General features: G+C 46.2%; 1 protein-coding gene across 7 annotated transcripts in view; it reads left to right on the top strand.

Annotated features, from left to right (window-relative positions):
• Positions 1-22,079, top strand: part of LOC121274992 (Fc receptor-like protein 2) — a 64,516-nt gene that overhangs the window by 17,819 nt on the left and 24,618 nt on the right. For 5 of the 7 annotated variants that reach the window (XR_005942332.1, XR_005942333.1, XR_005942335.1 and 2 more), the window contains 5 exons: positions 1,204-1,482; positions 11,006-11,284; positions 13,999-14,286; positions 18,620-18,922; positions 20,923-21,027. Coding sequence is in view for 1 of the 7 variants with exons in the window: in XM_041182386.1 (XP_041038320.1) it covers positions 1,204-1,482; positions 11,006-11,284; positions 13,999-14,286; positions 18,620-18,922; positions 20,923-21,027 (1,254 nt within the window). In the remaining 6 variants the exon portion in view is untranslated. The remainder of the gene's footprint in view (positions 1-1,203; positions 1,483-11,005; positions 11,285-13,998; positions 14,287-18,619; positions 18,923-20,922; positions 21,028-22,079) is intronic. The other 2 variants (XR_005942336.1, XR_005942337.1) reach the window with 2 other exon arrangements.

A 22,079-nucleotide genomic window follows, 5' to 3' on the forward strand; every position in this document is an offset into this window, starting at 1 on the left:
ACCAGTAGCAGCAGTGTGTGTACCATCTACAAGATGCACGGTAGCAACTCACCAAGGCTCCTTAGACATCACCTTCCGAACACACAACCACTACCATCTAGAAAGACAAGGCTATCGGATGCATGGGAACACCACCACCTGGACGTTCCCTTCCAAGTCACTCACCATACTGACTTGGAAATACATCGGCTGTACCTTCACTGTCGCTGGGTCAAAACCCTGGAACTCCCTCCCCAACAGCGCTGTGGGTGTACCTACACCACAGGGGCAAAATCCTGGAACTCCCTCCCTAACAGCGCTGTGGGTGTACCTACACCACAGTGGCAAAATCCTGGAACTCCTTCCCGAACAGCACTGTGGGTGTACCTACACCACAGGGGCAAAATCCTGGAACTCCCTCCCTAACAGCACTGTGGGTATACCTACACCACAGGGGCAAAATCCTGGAACTCCCTCCCTAACAGCACTGTGGGTGTACCTACACCACAGGGGCAAAATCCTGGAACTCCCTCCCTAACAGCACTGTGGGTGTACCTACACCACAGGGACAAAATCCTGGAACTCCCTCCATAAGAGCACCATGGGTGTACCTACACCACAGGGACAAAATCCTGGAACTCCCTCCATAAGAGCACTGTGGGTGTACCTACACCACAGGGACAAAATCCTGGAACTCCCTCCCTAACAGCACTGTGGGTGTACCTACACCACCGGGACAAAATCCTGGAACTCCCTCCCTAACAGCACTGTGGGTGTACCTACACTACAGGGACTGCAGCAGTTCAAGAAGACTGCTCAACACCACCTTATCAAGGGCAAATAGGGACAGCCAATTAATGCAGGCCTAGCCAGCGAAGCCCACATGCGCAGGTATATATACACAGACATATATATATATATATTTACATAATATACATATATTTAGACACACAGCCACAGACACACATAGAGATAGACAGATTGTTAGATAGATAGATGGATAGATAGAGAGACAGACAGGCAGGCAGACAGACAGACAGATAGACGGATGGATAGATAGATAGATAGATAGACAGACGGACAGATTGATAGATAAATAGACAGACAGATAGGCAGACGGACAGACAGATAGATAGATAAAGCTGCACTCATTACGAGCGTCAGGTATCTATTTGTCTCTGCGATTAGAGCGGGTAACTGTCCATCCAACTTATCCCTTGCCAGAGCTCTTCTCCACGCCGACGCTAACGATTGGACCGGCAACTGAGATCTTCGAGGGGCAGCGGTTAAAGCTCGCTTGCCGTGTGGCACAGAAAGCGGGAAACATTCGGCTCCAGTACTCCTTCTACAGGGACGGGAAACCTGTGAACTTCGAGCCCCGTAGCATCAGGGAGCGCCTGGAGGCCACTTCGCTGCATGTCTCGGGGACCTACCACTGTGTGGCCAAGGCTCCGAAACGCGGGGTACAGAAGAGCAGCGCCGGTGTTCACATTTCAGTAAAAGGTGCGTGTAACCACCTGGAATGAGTTCATTTTCCTCTTCGATTTAAAGAATTTTGAGTTGAATCTATATTTTCTTGTCAAAGAAAACCGGAGGAAACCCAACCTTAAAACCCCCTTTCTGTTTCCCCCTTCTTTTTTTCCAATAAATTATAAAGATTTTCCTTTTCCCACCTATTTCCATTATATAAAAAAAACCCACTAGAGCTATACCTTGAGTGCCCTACCATCCATTCTTAATTAGCACATTCGTTTAGATAATATCACCAACTTTAACTTTAACACCTATGTGTTCTATTGTACTATTGTCGTTGACATCTTTTGATGATCTGCTTCTATCACTGCTTGTTTGTCCCTACAACCACACCCCCCCCTCCACCTCTCTGTCTCTCTATCTCTCCACCCCCCACACACACACCTTAAACCAGCTTATATTTCAATTCTTTCCTGGACTCGAACTCAAGTTCTGTCGAAGGGTCATGAGGACTCGAAACGTCAACTCTTTTCTTCTCCGCCGATGCTGCCAGACCTGCTGAGTTTTTCCAGGTAATTCTGTTTTTGTTTTGGATTTCCAGCATCCGCAGTTTTTTTGTTTTTATCTTAAAACGACTTACTCGGCTTATCAGACAAGGGGCTATTTCTGCTGAACATTTAGTTTAAACCTGGGGCCCAGGTTGCTCCTCCACAAGGCAGGCTTCCAGTTACAGCCACACGCGTTTCAGAGTTTCATACCCATGGAGACAGTGAACGCCGACAGGGCTAGGCTCCTCCTGCAGAGGTGTGAAGCGGGTGGGGGCGGGGAGTAGGAGGGGGTGTTGGTGGAGTTGGACTCTACGTTTAGGTCCCCTCATGTTCCACCCCAGCATCTTTTGCGGTCGACCTGAATCCAAGACATGATGGCCTCGCCTCTCCCGGCCTGCTTGACTCAGCATGGAGCAGAAGCTCGTCTAGATAGAAAGATACACAGACAGACAGACAGATAGATAGACAGACAGACAGACAGACAGACAGAGAGACAGATGGATAGATAGGCAGACAAACAGATAGGTAGATAAATAGATAGATAGACAGACAGACAGACAGACAGGTAGACAGACAGAGAGACAGGTAGATAGATAGATAGATAGGCAGACAAACAGATAGGTAGATAAATATATAGATAGATAGATAGATATGCAGGTAGATAGATAGATAGACAGACAGACAGGCAGTCAGGCAGGCAGACAGATAGATAGATAAGTAAATAGATAGATGGATAGATAGTTAGATAGATAGATAGGTAGATAGATAGATGGATGGATGGATGTATAGATAGACAGACAGACAGATAGATAGAGATAGATAGATAGATGGATATATAGATAGACAGACAGTCAGACAGATAGATAGACAGACAGATGATGGATAGATAGATAGATAGGTGGATAGATAGATAGATAGATGGTTATATAGATAGATAGATAGATGGATGATGGATAGATAGATAGATGGATGATGGATAGATAGATAGATAGATAGATAGATAGATAGATTGATGGATGTATAGATAGATAGATAGATAACAAAAACAGAATTACCTGGAAAAACTCAGCAGGTCTGGCAGCATCGGCGGAGAAGAAAAGAATTGACGTTTCGAGTCCTCATGACCCTTCGACAGAACTTGAGTTCGAGTCCAAGAAAGAATTGAAATATAAGCTGGTTTAAGGTGTGAGTGTTGTGGGCGGAGAGATAGAGAGACAGAGAGGTGGAGGGGGGGCGGGGGCGGGGTGTGGTTGTAGGGACAAACAAGCAGTGACAGAAGCAGATCATCAAAAGATGTCAACGACAATAGTACAATAGAACACATAGGTGTTAACGTTAAAGTTGTTGATATTATCTAAACGAATGTGCTAATTAAGAATGGATGGTAGGGCACTCAAGGTATAGCTCTAGTGGTTTTTTTTTATAATGGAAATAGGTGGGAAAAGGAAAATCTTTATAATTTATTGGAAAAAAAAAAGAAGGGGGAAACAGAAAGGGGGTGGGGATGGGGGAGGGAGCTCACGACCTAAAGTTGTTGAATTCAATATTCAGTCCGGAAGGCTGTAAAGTCCCTAGTTGGAAGATGAGGCGTTGTTCCTCCAGTTTGCGTTGGGCTTCACTGGAACAATGCAGCAAGCCAAGGACAGACATGTGGGCAAGAGAGCAGGGTGGAGTGTTAAAATGGCAAGCGACAGGGAGGTTTGGGTCATTCTTGCGGACAGACCGCAGGTGTTCTGCAAAGCGGTCGCCCAGTTTATGTTTGGTCTCTCCAATGTAGAGGAGACCACATTGGGAGCAACGAATGCAGTAGACTATGTTGGGGGAAATGCAAGTGAAATGCTGCTTCACTTGAAAGGAGTGTTTGGGTCCTTGGACGGTGAGGAGAGAGGAAGTGAAGGGTCAGGTGTTGCATCTTTTGCGTGGGCATGGGGTGGTGAAATAGGAGGGTGTTGAGGAGTAGGGGGTGATGGAGGAGTGGACCAGGCATCCCTACGGAATGCCGATAAGGGGGGTGAAGGGAAGATGTGTTTGGTGGTGGCATCATGCTGGAGTTGACGGAAATGGCGGAGGATGATCCTTTGAATGCAGAGGCTGGTGGGGTGATAAGTGAGGACAAGGGGGACCCTATCATGTTTCTGGGAGGGAGGAGAAGGCGTGAGGGCGGATGCGCGGGAGATGGGCCAGAAACGGTTGAGGGCCCGGTCAACGACCGTGGGTGGAAAACCTCGGTTAAGGAAAAAGGAGGACATGTCAGAGGAACTGTTTTTGAATGTAGCATCATTGGAACAGATGCGATGGAGACAGTTCCTCTGACATGTCCTCCTTCTTCCTTAACCGAGGTTTTCCACCCACGGTCGTTGACAGGGCCCTCAACCGTGTCCGGCCCATCTCCCACGCATCTGCCCTCACGCCTTCTCCTCCCTCCCAGAAACATGATAGGGTCCCCCTTGTCCTCACTTATCACCCCACCAGCCTCCGTATTCAAAGGGTCATCCTCCGCCATTTCCGCCAACTCCAGCATGATGCCACCACCAAACACATCTTCCCTTCACCCCCCTTATCGGCATTCCGTAGGGATCGCTCCCTCTGGGACACCCTGGTCCACTCCTCCATCACCCCCTACTCCTCTACCCCCTCCTATGGCACCACCCCATGCCCACGCAAAAGATGCAACACCTGCCCCTTCACTTCCTCTTGCATTTCCTCCAACTTAGTCTACTGCATTCGTTGCTCCCAATGTGGTCTCCTCTACACTGGAGAGACCAAATGTAAACTGGGCGACTGCTTTGCAGAACACCTGCGGTCTGTCCGCAAGAATGACCCAAACCTCCCTGTCGCTTGCCATTTTAACACTCCAGCCTGCTCTCTTGCCCACATGTCTGTCCTTGGCTTGCTGCAATGTTCCAGTGAAGCCCAACGCAAACTGGAGGAACAACACCTCATCTTCCGACGAGGGACTTTACAGCCTTCCAGACTGAATATTGAATTCAACAACTTTAGGTCGTGAGCTCCCTCCCCCATCCCCACCCCCTTTCTGTTTCCCCCTTCCTTTTTTTTCCCAATAAATTATAAAGATTTTCCTTTTCCCACCTATTTCCATTATAAAAAAAAACCCACTAGAGCTATACCTTGAGTGCCCTACCATCCATTCTTAATTAGCACATTCGTTTAGATAATATCACCAACTTTAACTTTAACACCTATGTGTTCTATTGTACTATTGTCGTTGACACCTTTTGATGATCTGCTTCTGTCACTGCTTGTTTGTCCCTACAACCACACCGCCCCCCTCCACCTCTCTGTCTCTCTATCTCTCTAACCCCCACACACACACCTTAAACCAGCTTATATTTCAATTCTTTCCTGGACTCGAACTCAAGTTCTGTCGAAGGGTCATGAGGACTCGAAACGTCAACTCTTTTCTTCTCCGCCGATGCTGCCAGACCTGCTGAGTTTTTCCAGGTAATTCTGTTTTTGTTTTGGATTTCCAGCATCCGCAGTTTTTTTGTTTTTATCTTAAAACGACTTACTCGGCTTATCAGACAAGGGGCTATTTCTGCTGAACATCTAGTTTAAACCTGGGGCCCAGGTTGCTCCTCCACAAGGCAGGCTTCCAGTTACAGCCACACGCGTTTCAGAGTTTCATACCCATGGAGACAGTGAACGCCGACAGGGCTAGGCTCCTCCTGCAGAGGTGTGAAGCGGGTGGGGGCGGGGAGTAGGAGGGGGTGTTGGTGGAGTTGGACTCTACGTTTAGGTCCCCTCATGCTCCACCCCAGCATCTTTTGCGGTCGACCTGAATCCAAGACATGATGGCCTCGCCTCTCCCGGCCTGCTTGACTCAGCATGGAGCAGAAGCTCGTCTAGATAGAAAGATACACAGACAGACAGACAGATAGATAGACAGACAGACAGACAGACAGACAGAGAGACAGATGGATAGATAGGCAGACAAACAGATAGGTAGATAAATAGATAGATAGACAGACAGACAGACAGACAGACAGGTAGACAGACAGACAGACAGAGAGACAAGTAGATAGATAGATAGATAGATAGGCAGACAAACAGATAGGTAGATAAATATATAGATAGATAGATATGCAGGTAGATAGATAGATAGACAGACAGACAGGCAGTCAGGCAGGCAGACAGATAGATAGATAAGTAAATAGATAGATGGATAGATAGATAGGTAGATAGATAGATGGATGGATGGATGTATAGATAGACAGACAGACAGATAGATAGAGATAGATAGATAGATGGATATATAGATAGACGGACAGTCAGACAGATAGATAGATAGACAGACAGATGATGGATAGATAGATAGATAGGTGGATAGATAGATAGATAGATGGTTATATAGATAGATAGATAGATGGATGATGGATAGATAGATAGATGGATGATGGATAGATAGATAGATAGATAGATGGATGTATAGATAGATAGATAGATAACAAAAACAGAATTACCTGGAAAAACTCAGCAGGTCTGGCAGCATCGGCGGAGAAGAAAAGAGTTGACGTTTCAAGTCCTCATGACCCTTCGACAGAACTTGAGTTCGAGTCCAAGAAAGAATTGAAATATAAGCTGGTTTAAGGTGTGAGTGTTGTGGGCGGAGAGATAGAGAGACAGAGAGGTGGAGGGGGGGCGGGGGCGGGGTGTGGTTTTAGGGACAAACAAGCAGTGACAGAAGCAGATCATCAAAAGATGTCAACGAAAATAGTACAATAGAACACATAGGTGTTAAAGTTAAAGTTGTTGATATTATCTAAACGAATGTGCTAATTAAGAATGGATGGTAGGGCACTCAATGTATAGCTCTAGTGGTTTTTTTTTATAATGGAAATAGGTGGGAAAAGGAAAATCTTTATAATTTATTGGAAAAAAAAAGGAAGGGGGAAACAGAAAGGGGGTGGGGATGGGGGAGGGAGCTCACGACCTAAAGTTGTTGAATTCAATATTCAGTCCGGAAGGCTGTAAAGTCCCTAGTTGGAAGATGAGGCGTTGTTCCTCCAGTTTGCGTTGGGCTTCACTGGAACAATGCAGCAAGCCAAGGACAGACATGTGGGCAAGAGAGCAGGCTGGAGTGTTAAAATGGCAAGTGACAGGGAGGTTTGGGTCATTCTTGCGGACAGACCGCAGGTGTTCTGCAAAGCGGTCGCCCAGTTTATGTTTGGTCTCTCCAATGTAGAGGAGACCACATTGGGAGCAACGAATGCAGTAGACTAAGTTGGGGGAAATGCAAGTGAAATGCTGCTTCACTTGAAAGGAGTGTTTGGGTCCTTGGACGGTGAGGAGAGAGGAAGTGAAGGGTCAGGTGTTGCATCTTTTGCGTGGGCATGGGGTGGTGAAATAGGAGGGTGCTGAGGAGTAGGGGGTGATGGAGGAGTGGACCAGGCATCCCTACGGAATGCCGATAAGGGGGGTGAAGGGAAGATGTGTTTGGTGGTGGCATCATGCTGGAGTTGACGGAAATGGCGGAGGATGATCCTTTGAATGCAGAGGCTGGTGGGGTGATAAGTGAGGACAAGGGGGACCCTATCATGTTTCTGGGAGGGAGGAGAAGGCGTGAGGGCGGATGCGCGGGAGATGGGCCAGAAACGGTTGAGGGCCCGGTCAATGACCGTGGGTGGAAAACCTCGGTTAAGGAAGAAGGAGGACATGTCAGAGGAACTGTTTTTGAATGTAGCATCATTGGAACAGATGCGATGGAGACAGTTCCTCTGACATGTCCTCCTTCTTCCTTAACCGAGGTTTTCCACCCACGGTCGTTGACAGGGCCCTCAACCGTGTCCGGCCCATCTCCCACGCATCTGCCCTCACGCCTTCTCCTCCCTCCCAGAAACATGATAGGGTCCCCCTTGTCCTCACTTATCACCCCACCAGCCTCCGCATTCAAAGGGTCATCCTCCGCCATTTCCGCCAACTCCAGCATGATGCCACCACCAAACACATCTTCCCTTCACCCCCCTTATCGGCATTCCGTAGGGATCGCTCCCTCCGGGACACCCTGGTCCACTCCTCCATCACCCCCTACTCCTCTACCCCCTCCTATGGCACCACCCCATGCCCACGCAAAAGATGCAACACCTGCCCCTTCACTTCCTCTCTCCTCACCGTCCAAGGACCCAAACACTCCTTTCAAGTGAAGCAGCATTTCACTTGCATTTCCTCCAACTTAGTCTACTGCATTCGTTGCTCCCAATGTGGTCTCCTCTACACTGGAGAGACCAAATGTAAACTGGGCGACCGCTTTGCAGAACACCTGCGGTCTGTCCGCAAGAATGACCCAAACCTCCCTGTCGCTTGCCATTTTAACACTCCAGCCTGCTCTCTTGCCCACATGTCTGTCCTTGGCTCGCTGCAATGTTCCAGTGAAGCCCAACGCAAACTGGAGGAACAACACCTCATCTTCCGACTAGGGACTTTACAGCCATTGCGGACTGAATATTGAATTCAACAACTTTAGGTCGTGAGCTCCCTCCCCCATCCCCACCCCCTTTCTGTTTCCCCCTTCCTTTTTTTTTCCAATAAATTATAAAGATTTTCCTTTTCCCACCTATTTCCATTATAAAAAAAAACCCACTAGAGCTATACCTTGAGTGCCCTACCATCCATTCTTAATTAGCACATTCGTTTAGATAATATCACCAACTTTAATTTTAACACCTATGTGTTCTATTGTACTATTGTCATTGACATCTTTTGATGATTTGCTTCTGTCACTGCTTGTTTGTCCCTACAACCACACCGCCCCCCTCCACCTCTCTGTCTCTCTATCTCTCCACCCCCCACACACACACCTTAAACCAGCTTATATTTCAATTCTTTCCTGGACTCGAACTCAAATTCTGTCGAAGGGTCATGAGGACTCGAAACGTCAACTCTTTTCTTCTCCGCCGATGCTGCCAGACCTGCTGAGTTTTTCCAGGTAATTCTGTTTTTGTTTTGGATTTCCAGCATCCGCAGTTTTTTTGTTTTTAGATAGATAGATAGATGGATATATAGATAGACAGACAGACAGTCAGACAGATAGATAGTTAGACAGACAGACAGATGATGGATAGATAGATAGATGGATAGATAGATAGATAGATAGATGGATGGATAGATAGATGTATAGATAGACAGATAGACAGATAATTAGATAGATAAATAGATGGATATATAGATAGACAGACAGACAGTCAGACAGACAGATAGACAGACAGACAGACAGACAGATAGATGATGGATAGATAGATGGTTATATAGATAGATAGACAGATAGACAGATAGATAGACAGACAGACAGATAGATAGACAGACAGACAGACAGATAGATGATGGATAGATAGATAGATAGATGGATAGATAGATAGATGGTTATATAGATAGATAGATAGATAGGTAGATGGATGGATGGATGGATAGATAGATACATAACAAAAACAGAATTACCTGGAAAAACTCAGCAGGTCTGGCAGCATCGGCGGAGAAGAAAAGAGCTGACGTTTCGAGTCCTCATGACCCTTCGACAGAACTTGAGTTCGAGTCCAAGAAAGAGTTGAAATAAGATAGATAGATAGATAGTTAGATAGATAGATAGATAGATGGATGGATAGATAGTTGTATAGATAGACAGATAGATAGATAATTAGATAGATAGATAGATGGATATATAGATAGACAGACAGACAGTCAGACAGACAGATAGGTAGACAGACAGACAGACAGACAGATAGATGATGGATAGATGGATAGATAGATGGTTATATAGAGAGATAGATAGATAAATAGATAGACAGATAGATAGACAGACAGATAGATAGATTGATAGATGGATAGATAGATTGATAGATCGATAGATAGATTGATATATATATAGATAGTTAGATAGATGATGGATGGATAGATATAAAGATAGATAGAAAGAAAGATAGATAGATAGACAGATAAATGGATAAACAGATAGATAGATAAATAGATAGAAGAGAGATGGATAGATAGATAGTCAGATAGATAGATAGATAGATGGATGAATGGCTGGATGGATAGATAGATCGATAGATAGGCAGATAGATAGATAGATAGTCAAGTAGGTAAATAGAGAGATAGATAAATAGATAGAGAGAGAGAGATAATAAACGTGCCCTTATTACTAGCGTTTGATTCGGGTGGCATTTTAAACATTTCCGGAAATCTCTCTGTGCTGATTTGTTGGGGACTTGAGGCGTATGGGAATTAAACTCCGTGACACCAATGCGTGGCTGGCCTTTTAAAGGATTAAAAACCACATTCACTGTACTCACCGTGGGAAAGCTGGTCGGCTTCCGACTACCAAGGCTGAATTTTGCACTCCCTCAAAGCACTGGAGAGGGTGGAGGAGCATAAGGGCTGAAACCTCTGAACTCTCAGCCCTTGTTGAGCTCTGGTGTATCCCTGCCAAGTGCTAACTGTAGCTCTGCTTTCTCAAAGAAACAGGGTGAGTGTGACATTAAGCCGTGAATTTTTATTCTTTTTTTTAACTTGTTATGAAACTAAGGCGGCTGTTGAGAAGCAAAGGGTTGTTGCGTCTGCAACTTAGCCCATCCAACGTTGTCAGGAGCCACAGGCAATGATAAGGACCCTTGGAAATTCAGAACCTGGGCCTGGGCAGAGAGCAGAGCTCAATTTCTGGGTGGGGGTGGTGAATGATGGAACTGCAAGAGTGGACTTCCTTCATATTTAGTTCAACTGGAGTTCTCTTGCCACTCTCCCTTCCCACTCCCCCAATAATCATCCAGAGTAGGTTCAGGTCTCACGTGTTAATTAAAGGCTCTCGCCATTAATATTCACTCTATTCTTAAGCAAAGTGCCATCGAACATGGTTGACCATCTCCTTCGCTGCTCGGGGAATGTTGCTGTTCCTATCATTAGCGTGCTGTGCCCAAACACACGCCCCCACCCCCCCCCCCAAGTGTAAGACGCGGTGGCTGACAAACCAAACCTCCTGTCCCTTTTTTGCTTTTCAGAGGCGTTCTCCAAACCCATGTTGAAGGTTGAGTCGGGTGCTCACCTGTTAACGGGGCAGAGGTTAAAACTGACCTGCGTGGTCCAAATACTTCGCCCCAGTCTTTCTTTGAGGTACACGTTTTCCAAAGATAGCCAAGCTCTCAGTGCTGCGCCAGAAGACAGCTCTTACATTTTGGAGCAAGCTCGGATGGACGATTCAGGGGTTTACATCTGTGAAGCGACGGCTGTCGACAGTAAGGTGAAGAAACTGAGTAACCAAGTTTTGGTCTCTGTCAGACGTAAGTGTCCTTTATGGAGAATTTTTATTAATATTATTTCCTGTCTGTGTGTGTGTGTGTGTGTGTGTGTGTGTGTGTGTTTGTGTGTGCACGTGTGTATGCCTGTGCATGTGTGCCTGTGCATATGCATGTGTCTACCTGTGTCTGTGTGTGTGTAAATGTGTGTGTATGCGTGTATGTGTGCCAATGCATATGTGTGCTGGTACGCGCACGTGTGCACACCTGTGTGTGTGTCTGTGTGTGTGTGTGTCTGTGTGCACGCGCCTGTGTGTGTGTATGTCCATGTGTATGCGTGTGGGCCTGTGCATGTGTTTGTGTTTGTTTGCGTGTGCTTGTATGTGTTTGTGTGCATGTCTGTGTGTGTGAATGCATGTGTGTGTGTGTGTGTGTGTTTCTGTATATGTGTACGTGTGTTTATGGGTGTGTGTCTGTGCGTGTATATGTGTGTGTGTGTGCGTGTATGTATGTGTATGTATGCGTGTCTGTGTGTGTTAATGTGTGTGTGCCTGTGCATTTGTGTTTGTGTATGTGTGTACATGTGTTTATGTCCGTGTGCCTGTATGTGTGTCCGTGGGTGTATGTGTATGTGTGTATGTGCACGCATGTGTGTGTATGTGTACATGTGTGTAATGGCGTGTGTTAACATCATTGGATTTGCAGTACTGACGCCCAACCTCATGCTCTGGGAAAATAGATTCATATCCCACCACGGCAGCTGGTGTAACTTCAACTGAGTTAATAAAAATCTGGATTATATACCTAGTCTCAGTCACAGAGGCCATGAAACTAGCACCGCTTATCGTGAAAACCCATCGGGTTCACTGATATCCTTTAGGGCAAGGAATCTGCCATCCTCACCTGGTCTGGCCTATGTGCGACTCCCACATCACAGCAATGCCGGGGACTCTTAACTTCCCTCTGAAATGAGTGGGAAGGTCGCTCAGCCCAAGGGAAATTAGAATGGGCAATAAATGCGGGCCTCGCCAATGACAAACACATCCCATAAAAGGTGAAAAGATAAAGCATGGATCTTGCATGTAAGTTACAAGCTACATTAATAAAAAATGATCAACGCTGATCATATGAGAGACGTGGTCACACAGATCAATAGGGTACAGTTCAGCAACGAGGACTAAAAGTACGGGATGCATCACTTCCATTATTGTTACCTTGCACGTTACCTCTTAGTGTGCAGTGATGAGGTGAATTTATTGTCTCTGATTGTTAAGATGGTTATGAGTAATTATAATTGTATAGTCAACAGCCTGAACTTAGCTTAGAACTTCCTTTATGCACAAGGAAGTTAATGAACTGAATGGATGTTTTTCAGATTGGAGGAAAGTTTGTAGTGGAGCTCTTCCGGAGGTCGGTGTTGTGACCCTTGCTTCTTCCTGATGTATATTCATGACCTAGACTGGGGTGTGCAGGGCATAATCTCAAAATTTGCAGATGATACGAAGATTGGAAATGTTGTAAACTATGATGGGGAGAGTCTGGAACTTCAAAAGAACATAGACATGTTGGTGGATTGGGCAGGCAAGCGGCAGATGAAGTTCAATGCAGAGAAGCGTGAGGTGAATCATTTTGGCAGGAGGAATATGGATCGATGGTATAAAATAAAGGGAGAAACTCTAAATGAGGTGCAGGAACAGAGGGACCTCAGTGTGTACCTACATAGGTCATTCCAGGTGGCAAGACATGTTGAGAGAGCAGCTAATAAAGCAGAAAGTATCTTAGGCTTCATTAATAGGAGAATTGAGTACAAGAGTAAGGAGGTCATGGGAAACTTGTATAAGACTATAGTTGGGACTCACCTGGAGTACTGTTCCCAGTTCTGGGTGCCGTACTTGAGGAAGGATGTGAAGGCATTGGAGAGAGTACAGAGGAGTTTCACAAGAATAATTCCCAGGATGAAGAACTGTAGCTATGAGGATAGATTGAAGAGGTTGGAGCTATTTTCCCTGGAGGCAAGGAGGCTGAGAGGAGAGTTGATAAAGGTATTCAAGATCCTGAGGGATCTGGACAGGACAACTAGTGAGAATCTATTCCCACTCAAGAGAACATTATGAACTAAAGGGCAAAGATTCAAAATCATTAGCAAAATGAGTAAATATGATGTGAAGAAAATCTTATTCACCCAGAGGGTGGTTGGAGTCTGGAACAAACTTCCTGAAAGGGTGAAGGAGGCAGGTTCGATCGAGGAATTCAAAAGTGAATTGGGTTGTTACCTGAATAAGAGAGAATGTGCAACCTTAGGAGGGTAAGGCAGGAGAGTGGGACTAGATAGAATGCTCTTTCAGAGAGCCAGTGCAGACTCGATGGGGTGAATGGCCTCCTTCTGCACTGTAAAGATTCCTGTGATACTGTGATTTGCCACGTGGAAAGAGCACCATTGTATTTACATAGAGCAGCCAGTATAGTGCCAGACAATTGCAGAGCCCCCTCTCTTTGACAGATAGTGCCAGTATAAATAACGACTCAGACTCATCTAGTTCGGTGGATCACTATGGGATTCGTTGCATTTCCAGAATCATGCTATCTCCAATTGATACAAACGGTTGTAAAGCCACAGGATTGAGACAAGTCTCAAATATTGGAGTGGCAAAATAAACAATAATGCCTGCTCGAGTGACAACAGTCTCATTAGACCCTGCAAGCAGCTCTACAAATCCCAGAAAATCCAAGCACAAACTAACTCTTGGATGTATCCATAGGAATCCCAGTGTCAAAACCGGAACTGATTATACAACCCGGAACCAAGTTGATAGAGGGCGACACAGCCTCCATAACCTGCTCAGTGTCCAACGGTTCCTCTCCAATTACTTACACGTTCCATAAAAACTTCAACAAGGAACTCCATAGCGAGACGACCAACTTGGCCAGAATTACTTACGGAATCATTAAAGTCAACAAAAGCTCGGAAGGGAATTACAGTTGTAGCGTTGCAAATGATGAGACAGAGCCATTCCTGCAGAGCAATGTCGTGACAGTTGCGGTGATAGGTGAGTCAATGCCAGTACATCGTTACAGCTGAACTACATGAAGCAATGGCAGGTCAGCGTGAGTATTGTATTTCGATTTCCCAACATATTAGCAATGTTCAAATAACCACCTATTATGACACAGCCGATGACTTATCCAAATCCCAGAGGGAAACTTGAAACAACAGTCATAACCCATTTTGCACTTGGCATCTTTCAAGATGCAGGCTTTGATTTCAGTAGTAATAAGACCACTGAGTCTCAAAGATTTTTTTTCTGTAAAACTAAATTAAGCATTTATTAATCCAAGAAAGCACATACATATGTCTACACAATTACTATTACAAAAACTACAAAAATGCCCCAATTAATCTGACTCTCATTACACACCCGTTAAGGCAACAGTAAAACTCATAGATTTAAAAAGATCTCAGGCAAAGCACATTTGACCTTACGAGTTCAAAATGAGGCTCTTTGCAAATGCAGTTGCCGGCTTACAGGCTGGATAGGTCTTAAATGCCTCTGCCTTACACACACCGATTCTTTTCTGTTTATACTTAGCTTTTCCTTTGTATGTAAATTTTCCATTATATGACTAGGCTTTCAATTTCACCTCTTCTACCAATAGCATCCTTTGATTCCCCCAATTTTGTTAGTAAGCAGAAAATAAACACATTGATTGGCATCTCCCAGCTAAGTGCAAGATTCCCCCCACATCTTGAATGGTTCATTCAACAAATGCAAATGTAGCCCCTTTGACACCTGTGTTCCTAAACTTCCCCATGTTTACCTAATTACCATCTTGAACCCAGTTCTTTCTGCACATCAAAACCAGCTGGCTTTAATCCACTTAAAGCACACACACACACACATTTAGGCACAGACACTGCTAAACTCTATTTAAAAAAATTAGTAACATTGCAGACATTGATCTCTTCATGACATGCCTGAGTTATTTTGTAAGGCAATCAGACAAAGGTATGCTTTGGTCTCATTGTCACAACCCAGGTTCCCTTTAAATGTTCCTTGTAGTGCACAGGATACAAACTCATCTGGACCCTTCTTCCTTGTCTGTGAGCAGTTTATATTTCAAAATTCAGTGAGCATTCATGCTGTTGCCAGAGACCTGTTGATTCCATTGTGCAGCACATTCAATATTGCTGTGTCGACTGGCACATTAAAGGGATCGTTGCTCCCTTCCCACTTGCCTCCCTCCTCAATGCTCCCATTCCAATTCCACCTCTAAAAGGCTTGAATGGGCATCTCTTCTAAGAGGTCACAGTACACCTCTGCCCTCAGGCACCCCCATCCACCCCTCTTCCCACTGCTCCTATTCACTCGCTTTCTACCCTTCAACATTCCATGCCTCTCTGCTCACGCTTCCCAACATCTCTCCCATTGCGCATCCTCGAGTTGCCTCCCCTTGCACACCCCTCACCGGAACTCTTCGCTCTTTTATTCCGGCGTGAGCCGGAAGTTTCAGGGGGAATTGCGAAGAGGTAGGCGGACTTACATAGCTTAAACAGCAGGAACAAAATCATTTACAACCTTCAAAATACATGCACCTCGCCAGCATTGAAAGGAAACTCAACACAATGTTGTCTCCCATCAGCTGCACATTGAAGTTGGCTTCATCAGTTGACGTGTTGTTTTCCGGCTGATGTATGCCCGTAGTAAAGGGCTTACCCGTGCTCCACATGTGCGATCAGTGACACATCCGGCATCAGAAGACTACGACCAGAAAGCATTTGGTGCTGATTGAGACTCAATCCAATGATTCGCTTCACTCCACCGAGTTTGTGGCCTTGCGGGTGTGTTGGTGCTTCTGGCTGGATTAGCTCAGTGGTCTCTGAGCTTGAAGGCCCTGGGTTTGTATCCCACCCCAGGGGTTGGTAGCCTCACACGCACTCACACAATCTCAATCTTGCACTCACTCTCTCTCGCACACACACACTCTCTCTCTCATACACAATGCTGACTCACACACACACATGCTCACTCTCTCTCTTACACATACTCTCTTTCTCACACACACACAGTCTCTCATACACATACATACATACACACACACACACACACTCATAATCCCTCTCTCTCACACACACCCAGTCTCTCATATACACACACACATACACACACATAATCCCTCTCTCTCACACACACACACAGTCTCTCATACACATACACACACACACACACACACACACTCATAATTCCTCTCTCTCACACACACACCCAGTCTCTCATATACACACACATACAATCTCTCTCTCACACATACTTTCTCGCTCATACACACACGCTGACTCACACACACACGCTCACTCTTTCTCTCTCACACACACACACTCAATCTCTCATACACACACACACTCACACACACACACTCTTACTCACACACACACTCTCTCTCACACACTCTCTCACACACACACTCTCTCTCACACACACACTCTCTCATATACACTCACACACACTCACACACACACACTCTTACTCACACACACACTCTCTCACACACACACTCTCTCATATACACACACACACACTCTCTCACACACACAATTTCTCTCTCACACACACACTCTCACACACACTCTCTCTCACACACACACTCTCTCTCTCACACACACACTCCGTCACACACACAATCTCTCTCTCTCACACAGTCTCTCTCACACACACACACACACACACTCTCTCTCACACTCACTCTTTCTCACACAAACTCACGCTCACACTCACATTCTCACAGACACACACATGCTCACTGTATCTCTCTCACACACACACACTCAATCTCTCATACACACACACACACACTCTTACACACACACACACTCTCTCTCACACACACTCATATACACACACACACACTCTCACTCACAATCTCTCTCTCTCTCACACACAGTCTCTCACACACACACACACTCTCTCTCACACTCACTCACTCTTTCTCACACAAACTCACACTCACACTCACTTATTCTCACAGACACACACATGCTCACTGTATCTCTCACACACACACACACACTCTTACTCACACACACACTCTCTCTCACACACACACTCTCTCATATACACACACACACTCTCTCACACACACAATCTCTCTCTCTCTCTCACACACAGTCTCTCACACACACACACACTCTCTCACACTCACTCACTCTTTCTCACACAAACTCACGCTCACACTCACTTCTTCTCACAGACACACATGCTCACTGTATCTCTCTCACACACACACACTCAATCTCTCATACACACACACACTCACACACACACACTCTTACTCACACACACTCTCTCTCTCACACACACACTCTCTCGTATACACACACACACTCTCTCACACACACAATCTCTCTCTCACACAGTCTCACACACACACACACACACATACTCTATCTCACACTCACTCACTCTTTCTCACACAAACTCACGCTCACACTCACTTATTCTCACAGACACACACATGCTCACTGTATCTCTCTCACACACACACACTCAGACACGCAAACACATGCTCTCTCTCTCTCTCTCTCTCAGACACACACACTGTCAGACACACACACTGTCACTCACTCTCTCGCACACACACAAGCAGCCACCAATGTACACAATCCAGTCTGTATTGGTTTCGGTCTCTCCCCCTGTTAAATGAGCAAGATTAGTGACAGGATGGGCATATGGGTTGTGAAACCACCTGTCATGAAGTGATAGCTGACATGAAAGATGACCAAACAGCATTGTGGGGAACCCCTGGAGCATGGGAACACCTGAAAGAGAAGGAGCTGCATGGACCTTCCTGAGGACCAATGAGAGCTGGTGAATGTGGGTCAGGGAAGAGTCCTGATTCCCCTGTGGGCAACAGGTAATCCGTCCGGTCCATAAGTTCCAACCAGCTCAACTACTTTACTCTCTCTAAAGTTGGCTGCTCCTCCGAATAGGGTTTCCGCCTCTCCCGCCTTCACTGTTCCAGGCAGTGCACCCAACCCACCCTCACACCCGCGATTCCTAACCACTCTCTGAGTGAGTAAGTAAAAAGCTCTGTCATTATTGATTCAGCTGGCAATGGCCCTCAATCTGCGCTGCATCTGGTTCACAAACCTTCCACCAATGGGAACAGTTTGACTTATCAACTCAGCGCAGGACCCTCATGGTTGTGAAGAATTCTATCAAACCCCCTTCCAGGCTTCTCTTACCAGTGAGAATGAGCCCGGTTTTCGTACCGCCTCTCTTTCTTTCCTGATCGTAATTTGATTTCACATCTGAAATAGGTGACAGTTTTCAGGTTCGGCAGCGAATTAACCCTCTAACCCTTCCGCATTGGGCTCTACCCCTCCAGTTCCCGTGGATGGCGCTATTCTGATCTGGAATACCAACAGTACGGAGATTTCAGCCGGGGACCGCTTCCTTCTCCGATGCCGGGTGAATGTCGGCACCGAACCGTGTTTCCACTGGTACTTCAACAGCCAAAAGCTCGAAATCAACAGCGAACTGTATTACCTGAACAGCGATGGGAGCGAGCTCGCTGTTAATTCATTCCAGCCAAGACATGGAGGGCGATACCAATGTGTGGCGACCAACAGTGGCATCAATGGAGGGATATTTAACGCCAGCAGCAATCTCATCCATGTCGCATTGGCAGGTGCAATAATGGTGATACCTGATCTGATTTATTGCATCAATTTATTTTGACAAAGCAAACAGTTTTCTTTATGCACTAGCTCGACAAAAGAAGCCTATGTCGTGGTAATATTACTGAACAGGTAATCACAGAATCACACAGTGCAGAAGAGGCCCTTTGGCCCATCAAGTCTGCACCGACATGTGAGAAACACCTGACCTACTTACCTAATCCCATTGACCAGCACTTGGCCCCATAGCCTTGAATGTTATGATGTGCCAAGTGCTCATCCAGGTACTTTTTAAAGGATGTGAGGCAACCCGCCTCCACCAACCTCCCAGGCAGCGCATTCCAGACCCTCACCACCCTCTGGGTAAAAAAGCTTTTCCTCACATCTCCCCTAAACCTCCTGCCCCTCACCTTGAGCTTATGCCCCCTCGTGACTGACCCTTCAACTAAGGGGAACAGCTGCTCCCTATCCACCCTGTCCATGCCCCTCATAATCTTGTACACCTCGTTCAGGTCACCCCTCTGTCTTCTCTGCTCCGACGAAACCAACCCAAGTCTATCCAACCTCTCTTCATAACTTAAATGTTTCATCCCAGGCAACATCCTGGTGAATCTCCTCTGCACCCCCTCCAGTGCAATCACATCCTTCCTATAATGTGGTGACCAGAACTGCACACAGTACTCCAGCGGTGGCCTCACCGAGATTCTATACAATCCGCAGATCCTGGCGAATCCTTTGCAGTATCATATCCCTATCATGAGAGCTCATGGAATTTATATCCATTTCATAAAAGCCAAATTTGAAAGCTAGTCTCCATAATGGCAGTACCATTCGTGGTTAAAAAAAAAAATCTGCTTCATTAATGTCTCTTTGGGGAAGGAAATCGACCGTCCTTACCCATGGCCTGGCCTACATGTGACTCCAGTCCACTGCAGGCTTGACTCTTAACTGCCCCCTTGTCAGGTTGTCAGAGTCAACAAGACGTTCAGTTCAAGGGAAAATAGTGATGGGTGAAAAAGTACTGGTCCTGCCAGCGACGATCAGACCCCATGGGAAAATGCATTTTTAAAAAAAGACCCACGAGAATATTTCCGCTATTTGTACCTCATCAGAGGCCCCTCACACATCAAAGGAAGCTAGCCGGAGGATGGCCTAGTCTTTTGTCGTAGAGAGAGACAGAGAGACACACAGAGTGACTGGGGTGTGTGATTTGCAGCATTTTTTTTATCCATGGAGATGTAGGCACGTGCTGGCTGGCTGGCCCAACATTAATTGCCCATCCCAAATTGACCTGCTCAAGGGGCATTTAAGAGCCACAGGCTTGCTGTGGGTCCGGAGTCACACATAGGCCAGGCCAAGTAAAGCCGGCCAGATTTCCCCAGTGAATCCCAGCTTCTAACATCAGTCCTTTTCCGATTGGATTCAAATTGCACCATCTGCCGGGGCTAGATTGGAACCCGGGTTCCCCAGAGAACTACCCTGGGCCTTGTGGAATGCTAGCCCAGGGACAGAACCACACCGCCTCCCCCCATTGATGATGCAGCTTAAGAAAATGGAACCAATCCGAAGTAAAGGCTCTGATGTAAGACGTTCAGAGAATCACAGAATCTCACAGTGTGGAGGAGGCCCCTCGGCCCATCTAGTCGGCACCGACCCGTGAGAAACACCTGACCTACCGACCTAATCCCATTTACCAGCACTTGGCCCCATAGCCTCGAATGTTATGAGGTGCCAAGCGCTCATCCAGGTACTTTTTTAAATGATGTGAGGCAACCCACCTCCATCACCCTCCCAGGCAGCGCATTCCAGACCCTCACCACCCTCTGGGTAAAAAAGTTTTTCCTCACATTCTCCCCTCTAAACCATTGCCCCTCACTTTGAACGTATGTCCCCTCGTGAGTGCTCCTCATAATTAGCGAACAGAGATTTGATGAATGCATATGTGTTGGATATGATGCGTATTTCAGGGTATCATTATTAGTCATCGATATATGTGTTTATTCGATTCCAGCACACAGCAACACAATGGCAAAGGCAACAACAGCTCTTCCGCTTCTTCTGATTAGCGCCGCCATAGTTGCATTGGCTTTCGTTAAGCTGCTAAAGAAGAGGCGAGGTGAGTGGGCCAAAGGGTCAAGTGCATCGGTGGTCATGTGACATTAATGAGGACTGGGAAGCAAAGAGTCACTTGCCGTGACCTTTGGAACAGTTATGAACCGAGTTGCTGGTGTGAGAAAAATATGCCTTGTTCAATTCTGCACTTCAGGACTGACAAACCCTACCTATCAATGACTATTCTCTTGTTAGAACAAAGAACAGAGAAAAGTACAGCACAGGAACAGGCCCTTCAGCCCTCCAAGCCTGCGCCGATCATATTGCCTGTCAAACTAAAACATTTTGCACTTCCGGGGTCCGTATCCCTCTATTCCCATCCTATTCATGTATTTGTCAAGCTGCCTCTTAGACACCACTATCGTACCTGCTTCCACCACCTCCTCTGGCAGCGAATTCCAGACACTCACTACCCTCTGTGTAAAAATCCTGCCCCGCACATCTCCTCTATAGTTTTCTCCTTTCACCTTAAATCTATGTCCCCTAGTAATTGACTCTTCCACCCTGGGAAAAAGCTTCTGACTATCAACTCTGTCCATGCCACTTATAATTTTGTAAACTTCTATCAAGTCGCCCCTCAATCTCCGTCGCTCTAGTGAGAACAATCCGAGTTTCTCCAACCTCTCCTCATAGCTAACAACCTCCAGACCAGGCAGCATCCTGGTAAACCTCCTCTGCACCCTCTCCAATGCCTCCCTATCCTTCTGGTAATGTGGCGACCAGAATTGCACACAATATTCCAAGTGTGGCCTAACCAAGGTTCTATACAGCTGCAGCACGATTTCCCAGCTTTTATACTCAATACCCCTGCCGATGAAGGCAAGCATGTCATATGCCTTCCTGACTACCTTATCCACCTGCGTTGTCACTTTCAGTGACCTGTGGACAGGTACACCCAGATCCCTCTGCCATTAAGGGTTCTGCCATTTACTGTATAATTCCTACCTGCATTAGACCTTCCAAAATGCATTACCTCGCATTTGTCCGGACTAAACTCCATCTGCCATTTCTCTGCCCGAGTCTCCAACTGATCTATATCCCGTTGTATCATTTGAC

The sequence above is a fragment of the Carcharodon carcharias genome (genome assembly GCF_017639515.1).
Source record: "Carcharodon carcharias isolate sCarCar2 chromosome 39 unlocalized genomic scaffold, sCarCar2.pri SUPER_39_unloc_7, whole genome shotgun sequence".
NCBI classification, from domain to species: Eukaryota; Metazoa; Chordata; class Chondrichthyes; order Lamniformes; family Lamnidae; genus Carcharodon; species Carcharodon carcharias.